Here is a 22,062-nt window from a genome sequence, read left to right as displayed (position 1 = left end):
GTTCCTGGGGAACAGAGTGTTCTTCAGATGAAAAGCTAATCTTTTACCTTTGGGGAGTGAATACAAAACCAACCCAGATTAATGGGATGAAAGTCTTCTGTCTGTTGTCTATCAAGAGGCTATGTGAAGTATTTTGGAGCAGTTTCAATCCAGATCTTCAAGCTTGCACAAGTTTGACACTTAACTGGAAACCTGACACAGGTTCTACAGTATTGCCAGTGCTGGAAATGGAAGGCACAGCATGATTTTTATGATAAAATAATAAAATGGTTGATTCACAACATAGCTATGAGAACACAAGAGGAAAAACAAACCATACAGCCCAATAATCATGCTCAGCATTCAGTAATATCAAGGGTTAACTTTTGTACAAATTCTACTTTACAACTCCTTTTTAAAAATTAACTTATTGGATGTGATCATCTCTGGTTTGGTCAGAATTGGTTGTCCATCCCTAATTATGCTTGAGAAGATTGTGGTAGGCTGCCTTATTGAACTGTTGCCATCCATAGCAGTCGCACTTACTCACAGAGCTGTTAGGATGGTAGTTAGAGTATTTTGACCAAATAACAGTTAAGTAAGGATGATATAGATCCATCTCAGGAAAGTGAGAGATTTGATGGGGATCTTTCAGGTAGTGGTGTTCCCAGCCATCCGCTGATCTTGTCCTTTAAGTGGTAGAGGTCATGAATTTGGGATATGTTGTCAAAAGAGGTTTGGTAAATTATTGCATTCAACATATCTGCTGCCTCTGTGTTTCGTTGGTTGTGGAGTGAATGTTGAAGGTGGCGGATGAGCTGCCAATGAAGCAGGCTACTTTATCCTGGATGCTGTCAAGTTTCTGGACTGTTGTTGGTGCTGCATTCATTCAAGTAAGTAGGGAGTAATCCATTATACTCCTGATTTAAATCTTGTAGAAGGTTGACAGGCTTTGATGAGTCAGAATATGAGCTACTAGGTACAGGATTCCTGCTCCTTTAATAACAGTATTTATGTGGCTCGTCTCGTTCAGTTTCTGGTCAGTCTTAGGATGTTGATAATGGGGGATTCAACAGTGGTAATGCCATTGAATTTCAAGGGCAATGGTTGGACTCTCAACATCCAAAACCCTTGATTTCTTTTGTTTCCAAGAATTTGCCAATCTCACTGTAGAATATGTTCTTCAACTGAGCACCTGTCGGCTATCAACCATTTGAGATACAATGACATATCAGGTCTCTTTCTCTCAAATAGGTGTTCCAGGAGTGCTAGCTAAGCTCTTTTCTTTTAACTAAGAGCTGGAACTTCAAGCTCACCTGATCCCTCCTGAACCCCAGCTAAGTAAACCAACAGGTGGCTGTCGAAGATTTCAAACAACCTTGGTGTGAAGGAGATACAACATTTGGTGTCATAGCTGGAATTAAAATTTGGAACCAAAACTGATTATTTACAAATACTACAGTATTGCTTAAAGCAAGCTAGAGGCTATGACTTATTCATAGTAACAGGAGGATGGAGAAATTATGAATTATGAACTATGAATATGTTTCAAATCATCCTAAAACATTGAAAGTTCAGTGAATAGTTGGCCTTAAAAGTGCCCCATTAAAAGTAAATAGCAACTTTTAGAGGAATTATTGAATAATTTGGAAATAGCATATATCATCATACAGGGCTTCAATAAACTTTTTGAACCAAAATTCAAGGCACCAAGAAAAGGTCTTAAGAATTAAGAACTGTTTCATGAAATTTAGTCAAACATACATTTTCCAGTTGATGTATTTTTCTGGAATTTATATTTTGACATTCACACACAATATTCATCCAATTAATTAACTGGGTTTTCAAAATGTGAAATTAAGAACTTTTCAAACTCTTTTTACTGTTACTTTCTATCTGCCTCATGCTTATTTGTCTTCTTGAACAGTGGGAGTTCGATGTAGACCTCTGCCCTTAGTGCAAACATAACTGTGGCCTTCAGACATTTGAAGTCTCAGTGCAAAATAAAAGTATAAAATTTAGGAGAAGAGTCCTTACAAAAATAAATCCATGTCTGGGGGCCTAAATTTCAGCAGAATATAAGCAAACTATTGTTTAAAAAAGGGGACATTTGTTTTGATAGCTTGTCCCATTTAATAATGTTAAAATGCAGTATCCCTCACCCTTCCATGGCTGTTTCGAAGTAATCTATTTGCCTTAATGTCATGCCAATAGTAATTTCTACATAAAATATCAATGGCATTTTACAATTTCCTATCAGAGGAAGATTCCCTATTGCCTGACACACACTAATATCCTTTATATCACAATCAATACAACCTGTGCCAGATCTTTAAATGCTTTTCAGAGTTCTCCCAAAAGCCTCATCGGTATAATGAGTTATTTTAGCAAAAAAAGCTTCATTACATGCCTACCATCTCAGCCTATAATTATTCTCTAACCATTCAACTCATTCCAAAATACTAATCCTGCTGTTTCTGAAAAACTGTGAAAAATTCATTGTGTCTGCTGTTAGCCTATTCCATATCCATTGCTCAAAGTTTGTTAAGATTTCACAAGATACCATCATAAGAAAACTATATTTCCTGTTTCAAGTTTAACCTCCTAGTCATGGGATCAATGGCACAAGTATAAAGTGCATAAGTACTTTAAATCTCAATGAGTTTGGATTAAAGGCTCAAAAAATTCAGATCTTGTTTCTATAAAAACACTAATAGAACTTGGTGGATACAGATTGTCCAATATAAAATTAGCTAAAATATAATTTTAATTGAATTGAAAAGCCCAGACCAGGAAAAGGTTTCATTGATGCTAATCTTGAGTTTTAAAAGCGTCAAGGTTGCAGGAGAAAGGGAGAAAAAGTTCAAGAGAGTAGTTCTAAATTGATAAGTCAAGAAAGAAATAAAATATCTGAGAACCATTTCAGGACAATGCAACATCTGATTATTCTTCTCACCAAGTTCCAACTGAAGTCAAAGTTGTACCATAACTTGTCCAAGAAGATCTCACTGTGTGGATAGATTGGAGAAGTTGAGGCCATTCTTCTTGAAGAAACAGTTAAGAGGAGATTTATTGAAAGTGTTTAAAATTATATGGAGTCTAGACAGAAAAGAGAGAAACTGTCCCCTTTGGGCAAAGAATTGCAGCCCAAATGAGATCAATGACGAGGAAAAAAGTCTCATTAATAAGAGAAGTAGCTTTATCATGCAGTGAGTCATTACAAACTGGAATGCAATGCCAGAGTGTAGAAGCAGATTCAATCACCACCTTCAAAAGAAAATTGTATAATTATTTGAAGATGACAGGGTTACGAGGAAAAAAGACAGGAGAATGGGACAAGATGAGTTGCTCTTGCAGAGAACTAATACAGATTCTGGCTGAATGACCTCCTTCTGTGCTGTAACTATGTTGCAGTGCCCTGAGAATTTTATCAGGTCTTAAGTATATTAATCTATTTCCTTAAAAGTAATCTTGAACTCCCTTCCCTCATCATCCTACAATGTATAAGATTTTAGACTTCCAAGGAGCTATGTTACAAAATGGTAGAAATATATATGTAAATGATAATCCCAGCAAAGTTATACTTCCCATAACTCAACAAGATGTACTTATGTCAGGCCTTGTCTGACTGTAACAACTTCTTGTTTCAGGAGAACTATATTGGGAAGGAAAGGAAAAATAGAAATTGGAATATTATGGAGGTTGCAAAATTGTACTGGAATTATCACAAAGTTCCCTGTTGTATTGCAACAATTATTCTAAATTGGTAACACAATATTGTAGGCCTGAAGCAAAACTAAAGTCACAGACTTTCTTCACAAATCTGTTAAATGCAATCACAAAACTGAACAAGCAAAAATTCTAAGAATATACACACTTCTAACCAACTTTGGAGTCCAGCAATTCACCATTTGACATCTAAGAGTCATCCTTAGTATCTGTAGAGAGAAAATATTTTAAATTATTATAATTGCATTGTAATTAATACACAGAACATGCATAACAAAAAGTTATCTGTATGCCTAAGTCGTAAATCTAGTCAATGGTTTGAATTGTTAGACTTTTCCAAGATAAGAATTAGAGCTACATGGGCCCAAAAATGCCTGAGACAACTTTATTTCCCAACCCAATTCCTATGTCAAACATTTTTGCTGAGGTAGGACCAGCAGAATAGCCAATTAGATTCATTAACATTTAAAGGAGATCAATAAGGTTTTCCAGTCATCCTCCAGTTTCCAAACCCAGCATGCAGCTATTTTACTGCCAGGAAATTACTTCCCAGTCATAGACTGAGGTATAAGTTGTGAGTATTCCAATAGGCCAACAGATCCTCCCTGCTTCATAGAATCCTTACCACATGGAAGCAGGTCATTCAGTCTATACCAACTCTCCAAAGAGCATCCCACCCAGACCCACTCAATCCTTGTAACCCTGTATTTCCCATGGCCAGTCTACCTAGCTTGCATGTCCCTGGACACCATGGGCAATTTAGCACAGCCAATCCACCTAATATATATATCTTAAGACTGTGGGAGGAAACTGGAGCACCCGGCAAAAACTCACACAAACGCAAGGAGAATGTGCAAACTCCACACAGGCAGTTGCCCAAGGCTGGGATTGAACCAGAGTCCCTGGCACTGTGAGGTAGCAGAGCTAGCCATTGTGCTACCTGAATGTAATGTAGCTAAATGACACTCTGTAAAGATATTTCCTCAACCAGACTAGAGTGCTGGCCTAGCTGATTAATCTGTTTCTATTTAAGGTTTTACAGGGAGAGGGCACCTCCATTTTGAAGCACTCTATTGCTTTCTTAGCCTCTGCTTGACCGATTGCTCATAGAGTCATAGAGGGGTTCAGAATGGAAACAGAACCTTTAGTCCACCTCATCCATACTAACCAGACATCCTAATCTAATCTAGTCCCATTTTCTAGCACTTGACCTATATCCTTCTAAACCCTTCCTATTCATGTGCCCATCCTGATGCCTTTTAAATGTTATAATTGGACCAGGTTCCACCACTTCCTCTGGCAGCTCATTTAATACATGCACCACTCTCTGCATGAAAAAATTATCCCTTAGGTCTCTTTTAAATCTTTCTCCTCTCATCTTAAACCTATACCCTTAAGTTCTGGACTGACCTACCCCAAGGAAAATACCTTGTCTACTTCCCCTATCCTTGGCCGTCATGATTTTATAAACCTCTGTAAGGTCAACCCTCAGACTCTGACACTCCAGGGAAAACAGTCCCCGCCTGTTCAGCCCCTCCTGAAAGCTCAAACCCTCCCACCCTGACCTCTGATAGGCCAGCCAATCTTGAGAGTTGAACCAACACCCTTAATTGGACAAAGAACCTGTCTCCACTCCATAAGAGATAGTAGTGTAATGATAATATCACTGAACTAGTACTCCGGAGGCCCAGGCTAATGATTTGATATGGGAGTTCAAAACCCACCGTGTATCTGGAGTTCTAATTCATATACGCTGACAAGAATCACCAGAACAAGACCACTATGCTCAATGGGATAGATTTTGAACAGAACAGAACTAGCAAATCAGAAGTGCAAATCCATGAGAGGCTGTGGGCCATCAAAATGTATTTGCCCACAATCTACAACCTCAGTTTTGGATGGCATGGTAGCTCACTGGTCAGCACTGCTGCCTCTCTGTGCCAGGGATCCAGGTTCAATTCCAGCCTTGGGAGACTATCTATGTGGAGTTTGCACATTCTCCCAGTGTGTGTGTGGGTTTCCTCTGGCTGCTCTAGTTTCCTCCCACTGTCCAAAGACGTACAGGTTAGGTGGATTGTCCATGGGAATACAAGATTAAGGAATAGGGTAGGGGGACGAGTCTGGGTGGAATTGTTGGGCTGAATGGCAAGTTTCCACAGCAAAGGGATTCTATGATTTATGACCCAGTATATACGCCTGTCTACTATTACCATCAAACTAGAGGATCAGCCTTCGGTCAACGTGGAAGTCAGCAACACCAGGTAAACCAGAAGATGATGTGCCAAACCACGGGACAGCTAGCATGCTAAGCAGTGAAAACAACATACAATAGAGAGAGCTAAGCAATTCTACAACCAGTGAATCAAATCAAAGCTCTGCAATCCAATCACATTCACTCATGAGTGGCGGTAGATAATTAAACAACTAAATGGAGGAGATGTCTCCACAAATATTCCTTCCTCAATGATGTGGAATCCCAGCATATCTGTGCAAAAGATAAGGATAAATTATTTGGGGCGGCACAGTGGTTAGCACTGCTGCCTCACTGCACCAGAGACCCGGGTTCAATTCCCACCTCGGACAACTGTCTATGTGGAGTTTGCACATTTTCCCTGTGTCTGCGTGGCTTTCCTCCCACAGTCCAAAGATGTGCAGGTTAGGTGAATTGGCCATGCTGCATTGCCCATAGTGTTAAGTGAAGGAGTAAATGTAGGGGAATGGGTCTGGGTGGGCTGCTCTTCGGAGGGTCAGTGTGGACTTGTTGGGCTGAAGGGACTGTTTCCACACTGTAAATAATCTAATTTTAAACTATCCTCAGCCAGAAGTGCTGAGTAGATGATTCATCTTGCCCTCCTCCAACATCACAGACCAGATTTTAGCCAATTCAAACCATTCCATTATTGTATCCAAGAAACAGCTGAAGGCACTGGCTGCTGAAAAGAATATTTGGCTTGACAATATTCTGGCAATAGTACTGAAAACTTATTTTTCTTGGCACCCTTAGCCCAGCAGTTCCAGTACATCTACAACAGTGGCATTTACCCATCAATATGGATAATTGCCCAGGTATGGTCTGTCCACAAAAATCAGACCAAATTCAACCTTGCCAATTACACCCTACCTATCTATTGTGCATTATCAACAAAGTGATAGATGGGTTTTCCACAATGCTACAAGTAGCACTTACTCAACAATGACATCCAGATTGGCTTCCTCCAGGGCTATTCTGACCTTGTCACAGACTTAATCGAAACATGGACAAAAGACTGAACTCCAGAGATAAGGTGAGAGTGACTGCTCCTGACTACCCCACAAAAAGTCTATTAAAATGGGAGTCAATAGGACTCAGGAGAAGACTTCTCCTCTGGCTGGAGTCGTAGCTACCACAAAGAAATATGGCAGTGGTCTTTGGAGATCAATCTCAGACCCAGGACATCATTGCACAAATTCCTCAGGATAGTGTGGCCAACCATCATTAGTTGCTTCATCAAAGACATTCCCACCTTCATAAGATCAAAAGTGGGAATATAGGAATGTTCACTGATGGCTACACATGTTCAGCACCATTTGCAACTCCTCAGATACAGAATGAGCTCATGCCTACTTGTAGAAAGACCCAGAGAACATGCAAGCTTGGATGATAAGTAGTAAGTTACATTCATGCCACACAAAGACCATCTTCAAGAAGAGAGAATCCAATCATCTCTTGACATTCAATAGCATTAGCATAGCTGAATTCCCCCATTATCAATAGGTTGGGGCTACAATTCACCAGAAATTAAACTGGACCATTTATGACAAGTTAGCAGCTGGGAATTCTTTGGTGAGTCACAGACCTCCTTTCTCCCCATGGCCTATCGACCATCTACAATGTACAAGTCAACTGTGTGATGGAATATTCTTCACTTGCCCGTACAAGTATAGATGAAGGAATTCGACACCCTCCAGTACAAAGCAGTCTACTTGATTGGCACACCATTTATCATCTTCAATATTCAATTCAATCACCACTGACACACAGAGGCAGCAATATATATCTTCCATAAGATGCACTGTGCCTTTGGCAGCATCTTCTAAACCCATGGTGCCAACCAGCAAGAAGAACATGAATTGAAATACCACCATATACAATTTCCCCTCCAAGCTACACACCATCCAGACTGGTAATAATACTGCCATTCCTTTACAATTTCTGGATCAAAATTCTGGATCTTGCTTCCTTAGAGCACTGTCCAAGGGACTGCCCCAATCAAATTTTCTTAGATGAGTGCATCTCCAACAGTAATCAAGAGGCTCAACAATCTAGAATAAAGCAACCTGTTTGATTGACACCACATTGACAAACATTCATTCCCTCCACTACCAAGTTTCAGTACCAGTAATGTGTACAATCTACAAGATGCCCTGCAGAAATTCACTGAGGCTCCTTAGATAACACCTCCAAAACTCACAGTATTACCATCTGAAAGGATAAGTGTCATCAATACATGGGAACACCACTTGCAAGTTCCGTTCCTTGACTTGGAAATGCGTAGCTGTACCTTCATTGTTATTGGATTAAAATCCTGAAGCACCCACCCTAACAGCATTGTGGGTCTACCTTGGACTTCCAAGTTTAAGACGACATTTCACCACCACCTTCTCAAAGGCAACTAGGGATGGACACAGTCTGTTATCGCAGTCAGTGACTCCCACATCCCATGTAGTAGTAAAAAGTGAGGTCTGCAGATGCTGGAGATCACAGCTGCAAATGTGTTGCTGATCAAAGCACAGCAGGCCAGGCAGCATCTCAGGAATAGAGAATTCGACGTTTCGAGCATAAGCCCTTCAACTTACTCATCCCATGAGTAAGTTTAAACACTCAGTGATTCCCATTATAAAAATCAGGAAATGCATTTAAAATAGTAAATAAAAGTCCATAACAAGTAAATGTATCACCTTTGATTTAGAAAAAATGGTACAAACCTTGTAATTCTGCAGTTTCTAGCTGACACGTAGCTCCCAGTATACAGAATATCACACCTGACCACATTGTTTGTCATTACTGATTCTGGAACCAGGAATCCTGGATTCACTGAAACCTACAACAGTAATAAGAATGATTAGAGTAAGATCAAGTATGAATAATTCAACTCCGATGGGAACTGTATTCATTATAGTAACTGAATCAGTGGAATTCACTACCCCAAAATTCAGTGGATGCTGGGACAGTGAGTAAGTTTAATGAGGACTTAGATTTTTAATTGGTAATGGGTTAAAAGGTTATGGGGAGAAAGCAGGAAAATGGGGGTGAAGAGCATATCAGCCATGATCAAATGGAGAAGCAGACTTGGTGGGCTGAATGGCCTAATTCTGTTCCTATGTCTTATGAATCTATGAATCTTATAACAAAGGGGGAAACCTATGTTCTAGATGGTTTGTCTCAGTTAACGGTATAAGGAAACAATTGTTGGGCAGGGATTTTCTCCACATCAGGAAGCTCAGAAATTACAAGTCTGCCTCAAATACATATTTCCCATTTTCAGTGGTCATGGTTTCTGTGAGCATAATTCATAGAAGTAGCTGGCCATTTAATTCATCTGCTGCATCCATGGAAGATTTTGATAGCCTTGGAGTGTAAAACCCAAGTAGCCTGTGAAGACCTAGTCTGAATTTTATGCATTTCATCGACTAGCCAGGATCTCCTTTGAAGAGGAGGAAGGTGCTTTGTGGCTCTAGTCTCAGGACAACTTTCGTGGAGGTCAGGTACACTTTGGAATTGATCAGTGGCCTTTGGGATTTTTAAAAATAAGCATAAATGTGTGAAAAAAATTGCATAAAGCATATTGGAACTGTCAACATACAGGTCAAAATCAACTATCATGACTGTCAGAGCACCTGCCAAAAGGAATCTGATAAGTGTCAAGAGAGGCCTTCAACAGTACCTATCAAAATTGACTGAAACAGTTCTCAAAAGGAGCTGTTAAGAAGACCTGTGAAAGGGACCTGTCAAACTATCATTAGATTCTAAAGTCTTGTCATTGAAGTGTTTGGATGAAAACATATCTGGATTGTTTACCCTGGCTATTTTACTCTGTCTATTGATAAGTCTGAGTGCCTCCAAGGCTGTATTAGTGCTACATGCCTAAGTTATGACTATCAATTATTACAGTGGGGTTCTTGTGATTTCATGGTTAAATTGACAACTATAAGTAGTCATAGACTGTTTGATGTGGAACTATGAATGCTATGGCTATTTGTTAAAGGGGATTGTGCCCTTTAATAAAATATTTATTATTTGAAGGTGAAGGAATGTAAATGGGTTGATGAATGAGAGAATTCAATGTTGTGAAGTCTGTAATAGACAGTTTGAACTTTATTTCACAGAAGTTCATTGTATTTATATGGAGCCTGAGTGCTGTGCATGGTGGATACATGGTAAATTGACAATGTAAATGTAAAGGTGAAAAATAGTGGGTGGGAGGATATTGGATGGCATATAAAAAGGGCAATAGGATAAGTGGATCACCATATTTCATCAATGGTCAGTAGAACGGCTGCAATTGCTGGCTGGAGCAGGGCAGACATAGCAGTATGAAGGGCCATGGAGGTAGGTAAAGGAGCATATGATGGCATGAATTACCATGGATGGAGCAAGGGAACATTGGAACCCTGCACCAGATCCCCAAAACAGGCCTTCTGCTAGTGACTTCCACACCAGGCAGCCTCCAACATTTCTCTGGGGTTGCACATTCTGGCTTTTAATCTCCACCAAAAAGCTAACATTCAGTCATCCATTTCTGAAGATCGAGTTTACGGAATCTGTCTCTGTGCACCAAGCCAGAAAAACCTGGTCTTTAAAGAGGTTTAAAGACAAAAACCCAGGGCTTAAAGACCTCTACTTCCATTATCTCAAAGTCTTGAAATTGGAGCTATCATGAACCAGCATGTGATCCCAGTGCAGTGGGCAGCGCAGATGCCTAAAGGACTAACAGCAGGATCATGGCAAGTTATTCCTTCCTCTTGTTAGATTATTAATGATAAACAGTTTACATCACTTTGGCACCCAAGTAGCAATATGTTGCTTGCAATAGGGCAACCACATTGGCTTGCTCAGAGTCATCAGGAATGTCTGGAAGAGGTTTTAGGCATGTTGCTGGCAGTTTCCCTCAGTTTAATATGAATCTGAAAGAAGCACTCCTGCATGTCTGATAAGTGAAGAAAATTAACCTTACTTTTTTAGTGGTTGTCTCCAGTAAACGCTTTAAGGAACAATAGTTCAGCCAGTAAGCAGTTTAAAGAGATGGCAGCTTCAATAGAGTGTGCTGCAGTCATTCACAGTCCCATTTGAAAAAGAAACCTGAAGCAAGAATGAGTCCAGGGATTTCCATATGAATGTGCTGGATATCCTAGATGCCTATTGTGTAGACCTAACCAATATGATAGATGGCATACTTCCAGCCAGGAATATGCACACAATATCTACAATGCTGGAGCCTTAGAATCCTGTTTTGGATTCCATACGGTGCCAATTAATTTTCAAGCCAAGACTTGAACAGAAATCAACTTATTATTTTTTGTTCTTCAGCTTACAGCTTGCTAAAGCCTGGCAATTCTTTGATGGTATCAGCCATCAGCAGTTTGGGTACCATGATATAGTGAGAAATCAGTGTATATTTATTTAAGAATAAATACCGACTGGCACGCCTAATCCTGATCACTGTCCAGCATTTGCAGCTGCAACTGTGCCTGGAAGTCATGTGGGGACAGCATCAGATCCATATGCAATTCCACACTCTGTATGATAACTTGCCAACATTCACCATCTATGTTCATATGTGATGATTAATCAATGGGGAAATAGGTGGACCCAGACAGCACCTGTTTAACTTGCAGCCAAGTCAAAATCCACTCCTCAGAAGTGTAGAGAGCTGAAAAGAATTGAAACTAAAAGCAGTGAAATTCTTTCATGCTTCTGTCACATTTTTCAGGCAGGGATGTGGATGACCTATGTGAGATTCCTCAAGCTCCATGTTGGGCAGTCTACAGCAACCTGTGAATGCCAGTCCAAAGTCTACTGCAACTTACAACAGACTATTTTTTCTCCATTTCCCTGCATCTTGCATCTTAGATGAATTGAAAATTGAAGCTGAGTTGCTTTAAACCCATGCCAAAAATATTTAAATTCAATTAATGAATAAATATGAATTAAAACAGTAATCTCAGTAATGATAATCAAAATACCAGATTTTCCTAAACATCCATGCAATTCATTCATGTTTTTCCGGGAAGAAAATCTGCCTTTCTTACCTGGTCTGATCTACGTGTAACTCCAGACCAACAACAGTCTACTTAAATTTTATCTGTGCTTTGAATTGGCTCAGCAAGCCATTCTGCTGGATCATATCATCACAGAAAAGTCGAATAAAAATAAAACCAGATTGATCACCCTACAGGCTTAGACTCCAAAAACAACAAAGCACAAACTGCCCAGACAATCCAGCAAAGTTCTCTCCAATATCCTCTGGGAATCTATGTTAAAATGAGGAGGACAGTCCCACACACCATGCAAGTCACAACATGACATAGTTCTAATCACCAAATCATGCATTATATCTAACATTCCAAAATGCCCCATCACCATCTGTCATGTGCCAAGTTCAATGAGTAGGATAAATAAACTAGAGCTGGTTGCACACTGGTTTACAGGAAGGTGGAGGACTTGAGAGTCCTTCACACAGCATCATGACCCCATCTCCATGAGGCAGGTGGAGTGAAATAAAGGCTGTGTGATCCCAAGACCTTTGCCCATCTCACCTTCTCCAAAAGCCTGTCCACAAAGCAGGCTGGGAGGAGAGGAATCCAGGCTAACGAGCAACATACTTCCAACGCCCACTTTCAAATGAATTCTGCCAAGTCAGCTTAGAGTGTGCACCACCAATGAACATAAGGTCAGTGTTAGGTAAACCCAAAGTGTAGGTTCAGACCTAGCCCTCACCCACGTCCTGGTGAAGAGTACTTGAGAATTATTCTGTTTTTCTAGCTCGGCTTGGCAATCAAAAAGGCAAATAAATAAAACGTTTTATTAGTTAGCTCTGTTGCTTGGCATTTTTTTTAAATGGTCATTATTATTAACTCTTCTTAATTTAAAATTAAGTTTAGAAACAAAAGTAACAAATTGATAGATAATATTGTGCCTTTTCCTTCTGAAATTTGTCTTTGAGTAAGAAAAAAGTTATTGAAGTATAGTTCTGCGCATTGAAGGGATGGACAACATCTGGTATATCCTCAAATAATATGATGGAAGGTGCAATCAAGTGACACTCACCCAGCAATGATCTGATCACCATTGATTAGATTAGACTTACAGTGTGGAAACAGGCCCTTCGGCCCAACAAGTCCACACCGACCCGCCGAAGCGAAACCCACCCATACCCCTACATATACCCCTTACCTAACACTACGGGCAATTTAGCATGGCCAATTCACCTGACCCGCACATTTTTGGAGTGTGGGAGGAAACCGGAGCACCCGGAGGAAACCCACGCAGACACGGGGAGAACGTGCAAACTCCACACAGTCAGTCGCCTGAGTCGGGAATTGAACCTGGGTCTCAGGCGCTGTGAGGCAGCAGTGCTAACCACTGTGCCACCGGCTTTGTTTGTGTTCTGCAAAGATGACTTGATTACAGCCCTCAGTGCTGTTTTGGTCCAAACATGGATAATTTAGACAGTGCTTGCCTTTGGCATTAAACTAATAGGTGTTTACAATTTTGGAGAAGATTTATAGCTCAGGTTGTAAGTGTGCTCGCAAAACAGGTAAATTTGTTCTCAGACATATCATCACCATGCTAGTAACATCATCAGTGAGCCTCCAATGAAGTACTGGTGTTCTGTCCCACTTACTATTTGTGTGTCTTGGTCTGTTGTGGTGTGTGATATCACTTCTACTTCTTTTTCTCAGAGGTTGGTAAATGGGTGCAGATCATTATATTTGTTAATACAGTTCTGGTTTGAATACCAGGCCTCTAGGAATTCCTGTGCATTGTCTTTGTTTAGCCTGTCCCAGGGTGGATGTATTGTCCCAGTCGAACTGGTGTCCATCTTCGTCTGTGTGTATGGTACGAGTGATAGTTGGTCATGTCTTTTGGTAGCAAGTTGTTGCTCATGTATCCTAGTGGCTAGTTTCCTATATGAATACACAAGATATCCTGCAAAGACTGCAACAAATATTACATTGGACAGACTGGCCCAGACTGGCAGGAAACTAGCCACTAGGATACATGAGCACTAATGAGCCACCAAAAGACATGATCAACTATCACTCATATCCATACGCACAGATGAAGAGGGACATCAGTTTGACTGGGACAATATATCTATCCTGGGACGGGCTAAACAAAGACATGTAGGGGAATTTCTAGAGGCCTGGCATTCAAACCGGAACTCCATTAACAAACATATCAACCTGCACCCCATTTACCAACCTCGAAGAAAAAGAACCGGAAGTGATATCACCCACCACAACAGTCCAAGACAGATAAATAGCAAGTGGGACAGAACACCAGCACTTTATCAGATGCTCACTGATGATGTTACCTAACATCTGAAAACAATTCGACCAGCTTAGTGAGCAAACCTACAACCTGTTTAAACTAATATTTGACCAGTTTGTGGCATGAAGGCATCCTAGCAAATTGAAGTCAGTGGAAATCCAGGGCAACTTTCCACTGATGAGAGTTGGTAGAAATGAAAATAGTTGTGGATGCTGAAGGCCATCTTTCCTGCCCCAGGACATATACAGTCATAGAGTCCTACAGCATTGAGACAGGCCCTCTGGCCCAAACTGGTCCATGCCAACCAAAATGTCCATCTACGCTAATCCCATTTCCCTGCACTTGGCCCATATCCTTCTAAACTTTTCCTATCCATGTGTTTGCAACATTTAAGAGGCATTTGGATGCGTATATGAATAAGAAGGGTTTGGAGGATATGAGCCGGGTGCTGGCAGATGGGACTAGATTGTGTTGGATATCTGGTTAGCATGGACAGGTTGGACCGAAGGGTCTGTTTCCATGCTGTACATCTCTATGACTCTAAATGTTGATAATGTACCTGCCTCAACCACTTCTGCTGGCAGCTCAATCCATGTGTACCACCTTCTGTGTAAAAAGATTGCCACCAGGTTCCATTTTATTCTTTCCACTCTAACGTTAAACTGATGTCCTCTAGACCTTGATTCCCCAACCCTGGGTAAAAGACTAAGTGCACTCATACTATCCATGCCTCTCATGATCTTATGCACTTCTATAACATCCCCCCTCGGTCTCCCACACTCGAAAGAAAAAAGTCTTAGCTTGTCCAACCTCTCCCTATAACTCTGACCCTTGAGTCCTGGCAATATCCTCATAAATTTCTTCTGCACTCTTTCCAGTTTAATAACATTCTTCCTATAGCAAGATGACCAAAACTGAACACAATACTCCAAGTGTAGCCTCACCAACATCCTGTACAACTGCAACATAACTCCCAAATTTCTTTGACTGATGAAAGCCAGTGTGCCAAAAGCCTTCTTCACTGCCCTGTCTACCTGTGACTCCATCTTCAGAGAACTGTGCACCTGAACTCCATTACACTCCTTAAGGTCCTACCATTCACCATAAAACTCCTACCTTGATTTGACTTTCCAAAATGCAACACCTACAATTATCTATATTACACTCCATTTGCCATTTCTCAGCCCACTTCCCCAGCTGATCGAGGTCCTGTTGCAATTTCTGATCATCTTCCTCACTGTCCACGATACCGCCTATTTTAGTGTCATCTGCAAACTTACTAATCATTGTACATTTTCATCCAAATCATTGATATAGATAACAAACAGCAATGGGCCTAGAACCGACCCAAGGCACTCCACTAATCACAGGTCTCCAGTCTGAGAAGCATCCTTCCATTATTACCCTCTGCTTCCTATCATCTAGCCGATAGTGTATCAAATTTGCCCACATGCCCTGGATTCTGTGCGATCTAATCTTACAGAGCAACCTACCATGGAACCTTATCAAAGGCCTTACTGAAATCCATATAGACACTGCCCTCCTCAACCTTTCTAGCCACTTTATCAAAGATCTCTAACAAATTTGTGAGGCATGATTTCTTATGTGCAGAATTTCTTCAGGGTAATGTCTTAAGCCCATTCACTTCAATGACTTCAATGATTTTCAATCAACATTTACAGTCATAGAGATATACAGCACAGAAACAGACCCTTCGGTCCAACTCATCCATGCCAACCAGATACCCCAACCCAATCTAGTCCCAACTGCCAGCACCTGGACCATATCTCTCCAAACTCTTCCTATTCATATACCCAACCATATGCTTTTTAAATGTTGCAGTCATATTAGCCTCCACCACTTCCTCTGGCAGCTCATTCCATACACGTACCACCCTCTGAGTGAAAAAGTTGCCCCTTAGGTCTCTTTTATATCTTTCCCTTCTCATCCTAAACCTATGCCTTCTAGTTCTGGACTCTCCCACCCCAGGGAAAAGATTTTGTCTATTTATCCTATCTACGCCCCTCATGATTTTATAAACCTCTATAAAGGGTCACCCCTCAGCCTCTGACCCTCCAGGGAAAACAGCCCTAGCCTATTCAACCTCTCACTATAGCTCAAATCTTCCAACCCTGGCAACATCCTTGTAAATCTTTTCTGAACCCTTTCAAGTTTCACAACATCTTTCCAATAGGAAGTATAGGAACATTTGAAGTAGGATTTTTCTGATGATTGCATAGTGTTTGGTACCATTCTTTAGACACTAGAACAGTTTGTATCCAATTACACCTGAACCTGTGCAATGTTCAGACGGGATTATTTTTGTCGTTTTTTTCACTCATCAATGGGATGCAGATTTCACTGGCTAGGCCAGCATAGGCTTTTGGACTATTTGGGTTCCATACCTCAGGTAGGATGTATTAGCCCTGCAGCGTGTTCAGAGGAAGATCACAAGAATGGTCCCAGGAATGAAAAGCTTAACATATGAGGAATGTTTGAGGATTCTGGGTCTATACTCAATGGAGTTTAGAAGGATGGGGGGGGGGGGGGGGAGCGTATTTAAAACATACAGGATATTGAATGGCCTGGACAGAGCAGATGTTGGGAAGATGTTTCCATTGGTAAGAGAGGTATAGCCTTAGAGTGAAGGGAAAACCTTTTAGAACAGAGATTAGGAGAAACATCTTCAGCAGAGAGTAGTGAATCTGTGGAATTCATTGCCACAGAAAGCTATGGAGGCCAGGTCATTAAGAATATTTAAGGCTCAGAATGATAAGTTCTGAGTATCAAGAGGATCAAGGGTTACAGGTAAAAAGTGTGAGAATGGGGTTGAGAAACTTATCAGCCATGATTGAATGGCAGAGCAGACTCAATGGGCTGAATGGCCTAATTTCTGTTCCTGTGTCTTATGGACTTATGGACACATCCCTAGTTGCCCTTGAGAAGATAGCAATGTTGCCTTCTTGAACTACTGCTGTCCATTTCATGCACCCACAATGTTGTTAGGGAACAAGTTCAAGGAAGTTCAACCAGTGACAGTGATGGAATGGCAAAATATTTCCAAGTCAGGATGATGAGTGGCTTGGAGGGGAACTTGCAGGTGGCAATGTATCTATATATCCGCTATCCTCATTCTTCTAGATGGTTATGGTCATGGGTTTGGAAGTGGCTGTCTGAGGAGCCTTGAGGAATGTCTGTAGGATATCTTGTACATGGTACATGCTGCTTCTATCGAGCAACAGTGGTGGATGGAGTAAATGTTTGTAGATGTGGTGCCAATCAAGCTGGCCAATTTGACAGGAATGATATTTTATATTAATTGTATTTAACCGTATGTAGTTGATGGATATTAATTGTAAATCTCTGTTTTTTTTAAGTAGGGGCAGACCAATGCTGTGGTGATTGATTTAGAAGTGCACTTTTGTAAGACGTATCTAGAATCATAGAATCTCCACAGTGTGGAAGCAGGCCATTTGGCCCATCAAGTCCACACTGCCCTCCAAAAAGCATCTCACCCAGACCCACCACATCCCTGTAACTCTGCATTTCCCATAGCTAATCGACCCGGCCTGGACACTATGGGCAATTTTACATGGCCAATCCTACTAACCTGCAAACCTTTAGACTGTGGACGGAAACCAGAGAACCTGGAGGAAACCACATGAACACAAGGAGAATGTGCAAACTCCACACATACAGTCACACAAGGCTGGGATCAAACCCGGGATCCAGATGCTGTGAGGCAGCAGTGCTAACCACTGTGCCACCATTCTACCTGGTATCTGGGGATAAAGGCATATGAAAATTAGTTCCTGTTCCACCCTTTATCACCAGGCTTTCTAAATTTAACACATTGGTCTACCAACTGCAATTATAGAGATTAAATGAGATAAGCGTACAAAGAAAAGGAGGGAATAAGTGAGAGTTACAGGAATAGAACTGGCAACTAGAGCTGACAGGAGGATCAGTTGCCAGGTAAGCTTTTACAGTGTAACCCATTTTTTGTCATGCAGTTCTAGTGATTGAAAGGATTACCTTCAGTATGTAGTTTCCGGGAGCGACGTCTGTTATATCAATCCACTGGCAGTCAATATCTGCATTGTATGTATCATAACAACCAGGACCTAATCCCTAATGGAAAAGTGGGAAGTGTAAACGTTAAAAAAGTTGCAAACTTCCAGCTCTAAAGTATGTTCATCTTTAAGAGAGAAAGTGCTAGGTTTGAACGTGATCTATCTTGAGTAGTGGTAGGTTTGCTGAGTGGTCAAGGGAAATGAAGGAGAAGAAAAAGAAATATCAGCTTTTTTTTCTGGGCTAGTCAAGAACGGAATCAAAATTGGCAGCAATGACAAATGAGGGCAGTGAAACTCTCCACAGTTAAAAACGTTGCTGCCACTTACTTGCTTCACTCATATAAGAAAGGTGATGAATATAATGAAAAGTCAACACTTATTAAATTACAATATACCCCAAGGTGAGACAGAAACTTCAGTAAATTGGGATAATAAATTACGAGTGTGTAGGGGGTGACTGAATGTATACTATATGGGAGCATTCAAATGATGTGCAATGTAATATAGAAGTATTGATGAGAGAGAACATGTCAGTAAACCAAGAGCTGCTTAAAAAGTCTGTAGTCAAAGCTATGACTCATATATGTCAACATGGAAACTCAGCAAAAGGCTGATCATTAGCCTCTCCCACACTCAAAAATGTACTCACAGAGCAAACACAGTCTGGGCATTGTCCTATATGACATCGAACTTTACCAATAGAAAGCATTAAGATATGGCTAATTGCAAATTATGTTACAGCTATACCCAACACATTGCACATATATACCGCATGATTGTTGCATAAATTGAAGGAATGCTCCCTATAGTGATTGAAATAAGGTTGGCCAGGTGGATCTCATTGAGTATGAGTTCCTTGATTGGGGCTGTCAACCTAGGCCAATCAGGGAGCCCTGACAGATATAAACAGGAGTCAGGGGGATTCTCCTCACTACATGGACTGTCTCTGAGCCACTCTGAATCATACAAAACTGAAAGAGGCCAATCAACACTGTATTCATGTTCACTTTCTGAACATCTAATTAGTCTCAATGTCCTTCTCCTTACTCATTATTTCTTACTTTTCAAGTATACAATTTTCTTTTGAAAATTATTAAATCAGATTCCATAATCTTTTCAGATAATACATTGCAGGTTGTGACAATACAGTACAAAAAACTTGTCTCATGATCTCATTTTTGCCAATGGTAAAGCAATAGGTAAATTGTTATTTCTACAATTGTCACAGTGTCAGAGACTCTCTTCCTCAGTTTCTGATCTCATCTCCCCAACTCCTTCAGCCTACCACAATATCCCAATCCCAATCTCCCCATTGCCACTCCCTCATCTTTTCTCCCCCTTTCCCTCAGTACTGTCCCCATCTCCTAATTCCTGCTGTTCGTTTTTTTAATAAATTGAAAACTACTGCCTGTAGATGGAAATTTCTGAATTCTCACAGTATGCAATGATAATCAATACAGTGCAATAACAGCAGGAGTTCAAAGCCTAAAGAAATACTGAACATAAGAACCAAGAGGAAAAACCTGGAGTGGCACAAATACTCATCATTCAATGCAAACAGAGTGGAAATTGCTGCCTATATGAAGCCTGAATGTCTGCAGGGGGTTTTGAAAATTCAAGTGTCAAAATCAAAGTTAGACTCCAGAAAAGGAACACTTGGACAGGGCTGTCATTCTTTGAGGGTTGAGGGAGCATGCAGTTGCTGAATGAAAGGCTCTTCTTCGAACCACATTGTTTCTTTCCATTATAAACAGCAATACATGTCTAATGGTTGATGTGTCTTCAAACCCACTCTATCATGCTAAATATTAATATCACTGTGTCCACCTACCTGAGTATGTGCAGTGCATGCATATCTTCTTCGGATGCCAGGGTCACACACAGTGTCTTCTAGACAAAAGCTAGCTTTGTGTCCTTCAGCTACTTTCCTCTGCGTGGTGGCCTGTAACAGATCGTAATGGCTAAACTGATCCATACTGTGGTAGTGCCTGAAGTGAAAGAAATTCATAGACAATGCATTAGTAACTAGAAATGGATATCTGGCCAGCTGGATACAATTATGAAACTCTACTAAACAAATAGGAGTTTCAAAATTGGATCCCTGCTAAGTTAGTTTGGAGCTGAGACAGAGGTTAGGAAAGCACAATTATCCTCCATGTTCCTGAGATAGGGAGTGAAGAGCAAATAATCAAGGTTCCTGCTCCGGATCTCTGTCCAATGACTAATGCGAGGAAGGTAAGCATGAGAATTCCATATTTGGGCTGAACTCTACTGTAATGACCATTATAGGTAAATACCCTGCTAGGGGGTGCCATTGACACTGAAATTGAAATCAGTATAAAGATGTAAAAAAGTATAAAGAGGAAATACACTGGCCAGTTTAATCCCAATTCTGTTAGGCACAAGGCCATAATTCTGCACAAATTGATAACAAACTAACAATGACACTCAGGTAAGCCAGGATGACCAACTTGTATAACAAAGCCTGATACAATTGTGTGATGGGGCTTCTTTTACAAAGTTCAGTTTAAGGCAGTATCAAGGAGCTTACTCAGTACAGTTCTTGACCTTTGTCCTAATTGACAGCTGAATATTTGGTGTTAATACTGAGTGCCTGAAATGAGATTTGGGTTGTGTTGGGCACGTTCAAGTTGTGTAATAGTATTAGTACTGAGAACACAACCAGGGGTCTCTAGTAAATTTAAACAGGAGGCTAACAGTTTCCCAGGGGCCAGAGTTAAACAGCTTTACATCAGTTTCTAACCCAATCTAGATTTGCAATCCTGATCAAATAAATGAAGCCTCTTCGGGACACAGATCAGTTTGTGACCTTTCCCTAAGCATATTACCAGAAGTACTCTGGAAAGAAACATTCAAAAAGGTGGAAATTGTTTTAAAACAAGAAAACATTTGAACAAACACTCTTTTCCCCTTATAAAGATAGAGCACTAATCTCTAAAGGACTTTCTTACAATGTATCAGTAGTACACCTACATTAAAAAGTGATTGCAGAACAGTATTACATGGATTCACTTTTTAAGAGCACAAACATACACATGTATGCCTCTGCATGCTGAGAAAAACTGAAAACTGATTTCTACCCAAAGCTTTGCATTTTTCAGTCCTTTGAGAAATAAGGCCTGTCAACTCTCCAGCACTACCTTGGCAATGCTACTCATACAAACACTGCTGCTCATTCTCAGAACTCAGTGCTTAAATATTTGTAATGTATGAGGGATCATTTTTCTTCCTAAGTGTTTTAATATGAGAATGCCAAAGCTCCTGGTTAAACTCACAATGGGTAGGACTGCTTTGAAATTGTGGAACATTTGATCTGAGTGACTGTGCTTTGTTTGACCCCAGCTGAACTACTTAGCCATAATCACTTGAAGTTACACAATGATTCATCACAAACTGAGGAAGAAATGACAGAAGAAACGACCCTAGTGAATATAATGTATCCTTTGTTAAACATATGTGGCATCATTAATACTTTGAGAAGACCACCTAAGCCCACTTGCCTGCCTACTGAACTGAGGCTAGAAAGGAGACAAATAGAACAGGTCATGAACAAGGACACCAGTGTTTGGCGTTTTCACAGGACCATGCAAACAGCTGTAAAGTAAAAACCCCAATTAAAAGTAAAACTCTCACAAATATAACAATAAAGTTTGAGGAAGGTGACAGTCTGGTGGTATTATTGCTGGACTGTTAATTCAGACAGCCAGGCAATGGTCTGGGGATCTG

The 22,062-nt window shown here is 40.6% G+C and overlaps 1 protein-coding gene across 1 annotated transcript in view; it reads right to left on the bottom strand.

Annotated features, from left to right (window-relative positions):
• Positions 1 to 3,699: 3,699 nt before the first annotated feature.
• The window catches only part of LOC132828823 (protein-lysine 6-oxidase-like), a 35,960-nt gene continuing 17,597 nt past the window's right edge, over positions 3,700 to 22,062 (bottom strand). The window contains exons 4-7 of the mRNA XM_060845972.1: positions 20,147 to 20,303; positions 18,278 to 18,373; positions 8,674 to 8,789; positions 3,700 to 3,917 (exon numbers count right to left, since the gene is read on the bottom strand). Coding sequence (XP_060701955.1) covers positions 3,911 to 3,917; positions 8,674 to 8,789; positions 18,278 to 18,373; positions 20,147 to 20,303 — 376 coding nt within the window. The 3' untranslated portion in view covers positions 3,700 to 3,910. The remainder of the gene's footprint in view (positions 3,918 to 8,673; positions 8,790 to 18,277; positions 18,374 to 20,146; positions 20,304 to 22,062) is intronic.

This window comes from Hemiscyllium ocellatum, chromosome 28 (genome assembly GCF_020745735.1).
Source record: "Hemiscyllium ocellatum isolate sHemOce1 chromosome 28, sHemOce1.pat.X.cur, whole genome shotgun sequence".
NCBI classification, from domain to species: domain Eukaryota; kingdom Metazoa; phylum Chordata; class Chondrichthyes; order Orectolobiformes; family Hemiscylliidae; genus Hemiscyllium; species Hemiscyllium ocellatum.
The sequence above is the reverse complement of the archived record's forward strand: the minus strand, read 5'-3'. Positions and strand labels throughout refer to the sequence as shown.